We start from the raw sequence: 7,513 nt of genomic DNA on the forward strand, positions 1-7,513 counted from the left end.
TGTGCTCAGGGGCCCCGTGGATTGGCAAGCACACAGTGGTACCTTCATGGCAAACTTGGGAGTGCTTTGGGGGAGCTGTGATGGCTCAGTGACTAAAAGCTCCTTGAGGACAGCAGCACAGCCACTGTTACCAAAACCAGCAGAGAATGGCAGAGGATCACAGAGAAAGATGCCAAAGTTCTGAACCCAACAGTGGCCAATGGGAATGGAGCACCAAGGAGGTGGACAGAGGCTGACAGATATGGTAGGATGGGGCAGACAAGGGTGGAAAGAGAAATGGAGAAATTGTACCTGTCGACCTCAGGGAGGATTAGGATTCTGGAACTCCCCACCCAGCAATCTCCCAGCATGGGAAACTCCCTGATGTAGGCACTGGACAGAGCAGAAAAGCCACACCTGAGGTTGCCCAGGGACTTGGCTTTGTCCCTGGAGTGTGAAACTAGGAAACAGATTTGATGAGCTGAAGTGTAGAGAGGTGGTACAATTACTCACCCTCTACAGACAGCCCAGAGAAGGCAGAAGCTCCTGGGCCTCTGGGTCTGGGATGCCTGGTTCTGGGTAAAGCCAAGTGTTCAGGATCTAGGTGGAACTCTGGGTCCTCCAAGGGGAGTGGGCCTTGTTGTCCTTGTTTGAGCAAAGGCTGAAAACACGTGCAGTTTCTCACCACACCTTGGCACCCACACACATAACTCTGCCACCTCTACTTGTTCACACCCTGCACATTCTTTCCTGCCTGGCCTTCCCACTAGCAATCCCACCTCCACCCCCTCTCTCAGTCTCTCCCCTTGGCATCAAAACCCAAATATCTTTCACCTCTGCGCCCAACTGTACCCACCCATTGATTCTTGTCCTTCTGGTCTGTGCATCCCTCTAAACTGGCTCCAGATAGGTATTCTGCCACAGATCCACCATCCACCACCTGCCCCTCCTCCTGATACACCTCTTCATACCTAGGCCAAACTCCCAGCTGTTTCCCCCTTCAACCCATGCTGCCATTTTAATACTAGGCTTCAGGTGGGCACTAATGAGTCTCCAGGGAGAGGCAGTGAGGAAGAATGAGATCCTGGCCCCCAGCCCAGGTTCTGGCTGACAGCTTCCTGTTGCTCTGGGTCTTCAGCTCCTCCCCATGGCTGCCTCAACCGGCTTTTCAGGAGACACTGCGTCCTGCCCCAGCTCATGGCAATCGGCCCCCTGCCCTTGCCCAAGGGCTGGGAGGCAGGAGTCTAAGGTTCTGTGATGAGAATGTGATCCTGGCCTCAAAACCTGCAACTTTCCCCCTAGTACCCTCTGAGGACCCAGGCACTGCCCCCCCCCCCCCCCGCACCCTCTGAGACTCAGGCCCAAACCTAGCCTCTCTTTCCTTGGTTTCTTCTAATCCATTCATTTGCTCAATCTATAAATATTTACTGAACTCCAGGCAATGTGGTAGAAATTGGGGATATAGCAGCAACCAACACACAAAGGCCCTGTCCTCTGGACATTTATAAGCTTATAGGTCAGACAGATAATAAAAAGGTAATTTTTGACTGTGGTAAGTGCTATAAAAACCAAAGGATACTACAGAGTATAATTGGGGACAACCGGGGAAGGTTTTTTTGAGAAGGTGACATTTGAGCCAAAGACAGAATGATGAAACTGCCATGCGAAGGTCTGAATTCTACATATCAGACAGAGGACAGTAAGTGCAAATGTCATGAGGAAAGAATGAGCTTGGTGTATTTGAGGATAAGGGAGAAATCCTATGTAGTTGGATCATTCTAAATAGCAGGGGGATCAAGAAGAATAATAAATACAAGATCTGATGATTCCCTCAACTCACTGAAAGTGCTCCCTTCCCCCGACTAACCTCTCATCTTTCTAGAATCTCAGTGCTTGGAATCTGGATCCTTGATTCCATGAGAGTGAAGATGCTGAGGAACCAGGGATGGGGGTGGGGGAGGTGGGGGATTGGGAGAGGAGACATGGCTAGTGGGTGAGGAATGAAAAGAGGAGGTGGTTGGAAGGGCAGACATCTAGGCTCTGGGGTGGAGGGCCCAAGCTGGGCAAAGAGCAAAGATGCCATGTGAGTATTCTTCATTCATGACTCACCCTCTCTTCCTCCTCCTTTCCATTGCTCAACCCCAAATCTCCCTGGGAAATACCTCCCTGACTGGGGACCAAGTCAGTGCCTCACAGAGGTAACTGAGTCATGAGGGGTGGAGAAGAGGGAGGGAGGCAGAGGATAAATAGCAGCCTGGCTTTGCTGGTTCCTCTCTGCATCCTCTCTACCCTCCTAACAATATGCATCTTGCCAGTTTGGTCAGTTCCTGCTGCCTCCTATTGCTATTGGGGGCCCTGCCTGGATGGGCAGCCAGTAATGACCCCCTTGAGAAGGTCATTGAAGGGATCAACCGAGGGCTGAGCAATGCAGAGAGAGAGGTGGGCAAGGCCCTGGAAGGCATCAACAATGGAATCACTCAAGCTGGAAGGGAAGTGGAGAAAGTTCTTAATGGACTTAGCAACATGGGGAGCCAGGCTGGCAAGGAGCTGGACAAGGGCGTCCAGGGGCTCAACCACGGCTTGGACAAGGTAGCCCATGGGATCAACAATGGCGTCGGACAAGCAGGAAAGGAAGCAGAGAAGCTTACCCATGGCGTGAACAATGCTGCTGGACAGGTTGGGAAGAGACAGACAAAGTGATTCAGGGGGTCCATCATGGGGTCAACCAGGCGGGAAGTGAGGCAGGAAGGTTTGGCCAGGGGCTCCACCATGCTGCTGGGCAGGCTGGGAATGAGGCCGGGAGGTTTGGCCAGGGGGTTCACCATGGCATTAATGAGGCCTGGAAGGAAGCAGAGAAGTATGGTCAGGGGGTCCACCATGCTGCTGGGCAGGCTGGGAAGGAGGCAGAAAAGTTTGGTCATGGGATTCACCATGGCATTAATGAGGGTTGGAAAGAACAGAGAAGTTTGGTCAGGGGGTCCACCATGCTGCTGGGCAGGCTGGGAAGGAGGCAGAAAAGTTTGGTCATGGGATTCACCATGGCATTAATGAGGGCTGGAAAGAAGCAGAGAAGTTTGGTCAGGGGGTCCATCATGCTGCTGGGCAGGCTGGGAGGGAGGCAGAAAAGTTTGGTCACGGGATTCACCATGGCATTAATGAAGGTTGGAAAGAAGCAGAGAAGTTTGGTCAGGGGGTCCACCATGCTGCAGGGCAGGCTGGGAATGAGGCAGGGAGGTTTGGCCAGGGGGTTCACCATGGCATTAATGAGGGTTGGAAAGAAGCAGAGAAGTTTGGTCAGGGGGTCCACCATGCTGCAGGGCAGGCTGGGAATGAGGCAGGGAGGTTTGGCCAGGGGGTTCACCATGGCATTAATGAGGGTTGGAAAGAAGCAGAGAAGTTTGGTCAGGGGGTCCACCATGCTGCTGGGCAGGCTGGGAAGGAGGCAGGGAGGTTTGGCCAGGGGGTTCACCATGGCATTAATGAGGCCTGGAAAGAAGCAGAGAAGAGTTTGGTCAGGGGGTCCACCATGCTGCAGGGCAGGCTGGGAATGAGGCAGGGAGGTTTGGCCAGGGGGTTCACCATGGCATTAATGAGGGCTGGAAAGAAGCAGAGAAGTTTGGTCAGGGGGTCCACCATGCTGCAGGGCAGGCTGGGAATGAGGCAGGGAGGTTTGGCCAGGGGGTTCACCATGGCATTAATGAAGCCTGGAAGGAAGCAGAAAAGTTTGGTCAGGGGATCCACCATGCTGCTGGGCAGGCTGGGAAAGAGGGGGAGAAAATAGTCCAAGGAGTACATCCTGGGGTCAGCCAGGCTGGGAAGGAGGTAGAGCAGTTTGGCCATGGGGCCCACTATGGGGTTAATGAGGCCTGGAAGGAAGCAGAGAAGTTTGGTCAGGGGGTCCACCATGCTGCTGGGCAGGCTGGGAAAGAGGGGGACAAAATAGTCCAAGGAGTTCATCCTGGGGTCAGCCAGGCTGGGAAGGAGGTAGAGCAGTTTGGCCATGGGGTCCACCATGGGGTTAATGAGGCCTGGAAGGAGGCGGAGAAATTTGGTCAGGGGGTCCACCATGCTGCAGGGCAGGCTGGGAAAGAGGGGGAAAAAGTGGTCCAAGGGGTCCACAATGGAATCAACCAGGCTGGGAAGGCGGAGGAGCATTTTGGCCAGGGAGTTCACCATGCCGTTGAACAGGCTGGAAAGGAGGCAGACAAAGTGGTCCAAGGGTTCTACGATGGGGCCAACCAGGCTGGGAAGGAGGCAGAGAAGTTTGGCCAAGGTGTCAACCACGCTGCTGGCCAGGCTGGAAAGGAAGCGGAGAAACTTGGCCAAGGTGTCCACCATGCTGCTGGCCAGGCTGGAAAGGAGGTGGACAGGTTGCAGCAGAATGTTCATAATGGGGTCAACCAAGACGGCAAGGAGGCCAACCAGCTGCTGAATGTAGGTGAACAGGGGCGGGGAAAAGGGGAGAAGGGGGTTGGGGGAGGGAGAGGTTAAACCCTTGAGATATTTGGGGAGCCCAGGTAGCTTTTACAGGGTGAAAGAAGCTTAGGCAGATGTATAATTGTGTCCTCCTTCTTCCTCTCCTTCTTTACAAAGAAGCTGGTGGTTAGCTGGTCAGATGGATCAAGCCATCTTATCTGAAAGCTTTATACTAGACAGTATGAATGTCACCCAGCCCCAATTTCAGGGAGCTGCCCTCCTAGTTAAGGAGTTCTACAGGGAGGAACATGAAGCCTCTGCTGGGGAACAGGAAACAGTTGCTGAACCAAGGTCTATTACAGTGGGAGCAGAATGAGTGTTGAGAAAATGCAGAACATCAGAGTGTGAGCATAAGGAATAGCTTCAGAGATAAGCCCTTTTCTGTTTAATTTGAGGTAGTCAAGGTAAGGAGATTGACGTGATTCCCTAATTTTCAGATAAGGACACCTGAGCTCAGTGAAGTTTAAGGGGATTTGCCAAGGTCATGTGGCTAGCACACATCTTTGGCAAATCTCAGGTCCAGGCTTTCTCTTCCTCTATACTGGCCCATCAGAGCAGGTCTTGTGAAGGATTTCTGATCCCCAATTGTGTAGAGGGAACAGACACTGGAGGGCAGAAGAAGTAAGCAGCACCATGCACAGCTGAGCAGGCACCAAGGAGGGGGCATGGCTATAAAAGGCTGAATCCTGCCTGCCTCAATTCTCTGCTTTTCAATCTTCATGACGACTCTTTGGGAAACCCTCTTGAGGACTGGCCCAGGCCTCAAAGCCCATAGCCACATTGGCTGCCAGGCAGTGAGCCAAGAATGGTGGGTGGGGAGAAAGAGAGTATGTCACAGGTGGCAAACGCAAGACCTGTGGGCCGGATCCTGCCCTCCACCTTGTTTTATCTGGCCCTGCACCTTGTTTCTACCCGGTGGCAGTGCCAAGCACTCACTTAACTGTTAAGGAGTAGTTACATTTATACAGTCCTAAAATTACATTTGGCCCTTTGAAGGCAACCGTGAGGTTGATGTAGCCCCCAGTGGAAATGAGTTTGACACCCCTGGACTATGTAGAAAGTGTGTATGAAGGGGGAAACAGCTCTGAGATAGACGGCAGGAGAGGGAGGTTTGTGATAGGACTCTGGGTTGCAGTACTGCTGAGTGTCTGGGATAGGATTAAAGATTGGGATCAACCCAAGTTGGGGATCAGGCTCATGTGTATGTTGAAAGGGTAGAGTTGAGGTCAGGGCTGAAGTTAATTATGGTCCTGGTATTTGCATGGGTCCTCTGGGTTCCCTTTCTAGCCAGGCCTCTTCTCAATGATTAAGAGCCTCTCAAATAAAATAAAAGGGAATTGGGGAAAGATTAGTCAGTAGGGATAGATGTCCTTCCTGGCTTTTCTCCCCATCTCTCACAGAATTACCATGGTAACAGGGCCTTTGGGTTTCTTTCTGGACAGTGAGGGGGTAGGAGGTTAGTCATCCTAGAGGGCAGTAGGTAACTGGGGAAAAGGAACTTAGGAGACCTTCAATGGCTGAGGGGTTGTAATGATGGTCTGGGTTTTGTCCACAGGGCGGTCATCCAGGCGGATCTACCGTCCATCACGGAGGGGGCGCAACCACAACATTAACATCTGGAGTAAGTCTCCCAAGCAAAGCATGGACTTGGAGGTGGGGCAGTGGAGGCCCTCCTAGGATGGTGGTGGGATGGATGCTGGGTACTGACTCTCTTGTCCTTGAATTTTAGGCTTCGGTCAACAAACCCTTCATCAACTTTCCAGCTCTGTGGCAGGTGAGTGCCCATATGGTTTCAGCTTTCTGCTCTATCTTAGGAGATATTTGTATACTTTCTTTTGCATTGCTTATTCATGGACAACTTCACTGTGGACAGACTCTCAGCCTTTCAGAGATCATTCAACACATTCTCCATCTCTGCTTGTCCCTTTCTTCATTTATTCCTTGCCCTTCACATCCTGATTTCATCTTTTAATTTCCACTGAGGCAAACATAGGCTAGCAGAAAAGACCTCCAGGGGCGTGTGTATATCTGTGAACCAGGGAAAGAGGGGAGATTGAAACCATCCCCTCCATGTGCCCACCATCTGTCCTCATCATCTCTCCTATGAGTCCTGGCTCCCTATTCTTTCTTAATCTAGGTGCTACCTTCCTTAAGATATTCCCCAGAACATAGGCAATTCCTTGGCCAAGGTAGCCAGCTTCCCTCTTGTTTCCCGGGGGTGGGGAGATGTGAGAGCAGAGATTTCAGTGCCTCCATGACTGCACACCCTGCATTCACTCCCTATCTCCTTCTCTCTTCCAGAGCGTCGCCAACATCATTCCCTAAACTGATGCCTGGCCTTGCTGAGCAGACTGATGTTCCTGTTGTCATAGCTGAAATGACTTGAAGAAGCTGGGGATAGGGGTTGGGGTAGATTTTGGGAGTCCCTTATGGGAATGGTACTGAGATTTGTGAATAAATAAGACACAATCTACTCTCATCATGGTCCACATGCTCCCTAAGGAGGGCTGTGAGTGGGGAGGCTTGTCTTTTCTTGCTTCTTTGCTGAAGGAGCTGGGAGTGTGATGTACAGGATGGGTTAAGCTGGAGATTTCAGGCTGATCAGATCTGAGAAAGCGGTTACCGGAAAAACCATGTTTCATTAGTGTGCCAAGTTCATGGTGAACACTGGGAGGAGTGTCACACAGGGAAAGCCACTCAGGCCAGTGGTAGGGCAGAGACACCAGGGGAGAGAGGTCGGGAACCCAGGGAGAGTCAAATGGGGCAGCATTCTCATTTAGGAGATGTTGCACCAAAGGAATAACAATGATCACTTGGATTTATTATACAATTTAGTCATGTTAGGCTCTCTGACAAGTACTTTATATGCATGACATTGCTGAAGCCTCCCAACCACCCATTAGGTAAGAGGTACTGTTATTGAGAAGCATATGGAGGCTTACACAGGTTAAGAAACATGACCAAGGTCACATAGTCAGTATTTGGGGGGAGAAACAGCCTAAGGGGTACAAGGGATATTCTGCAAACAAAGGGGTCTTTCCTTGTTTAGCATCAATAG

General features: G+C 51.5%; 1 protein-coding gene across 1 annotated transcript; it reads left to right on the plus strand.

Annotated features, from left to right (window-relative positions):
• Positions 1-2,018: 2,018 nt before the first annotated feature.
• SBSN (suprabasin) lies at positions 2,019-6,934 on the plus strand. Its single transcript, XM_036013108.1, is given in 7 exon segments — positions 2,019-2,659; positions 2,662-2,849; positions 2,942-3,442; positions 3,496-4,413; positions 6,011-6,076; positions 6,185-6,229; positions 6,757-6,934. Coding segments are annotated over 7 exon segments (2,121 nt in total). The 5' UTR covers positions 2,019-2,280; the 3' UTR covers positions 6,781-6,934.
• Positions 6,935-7,513: the final 579 nt, after the last annotated feature.

This window comes from Phyllostomus discolor, chromosome 12 (assembly GCF_004126475.2).
Source record: "Phyllostomus discolor isolate MPI-MPIP mPhyDis1 chromosome 12, mPhyDis1.pri.v3, whole genome shotgun sequence".
NCBI classification, from domain to species: domain Eukaryota; kingdom Metazoa; phylum Chordata; class Mammalia; order Chiroptera; family Phyllostomidae; genus Phyllostomus; species Phyllostomus discolor.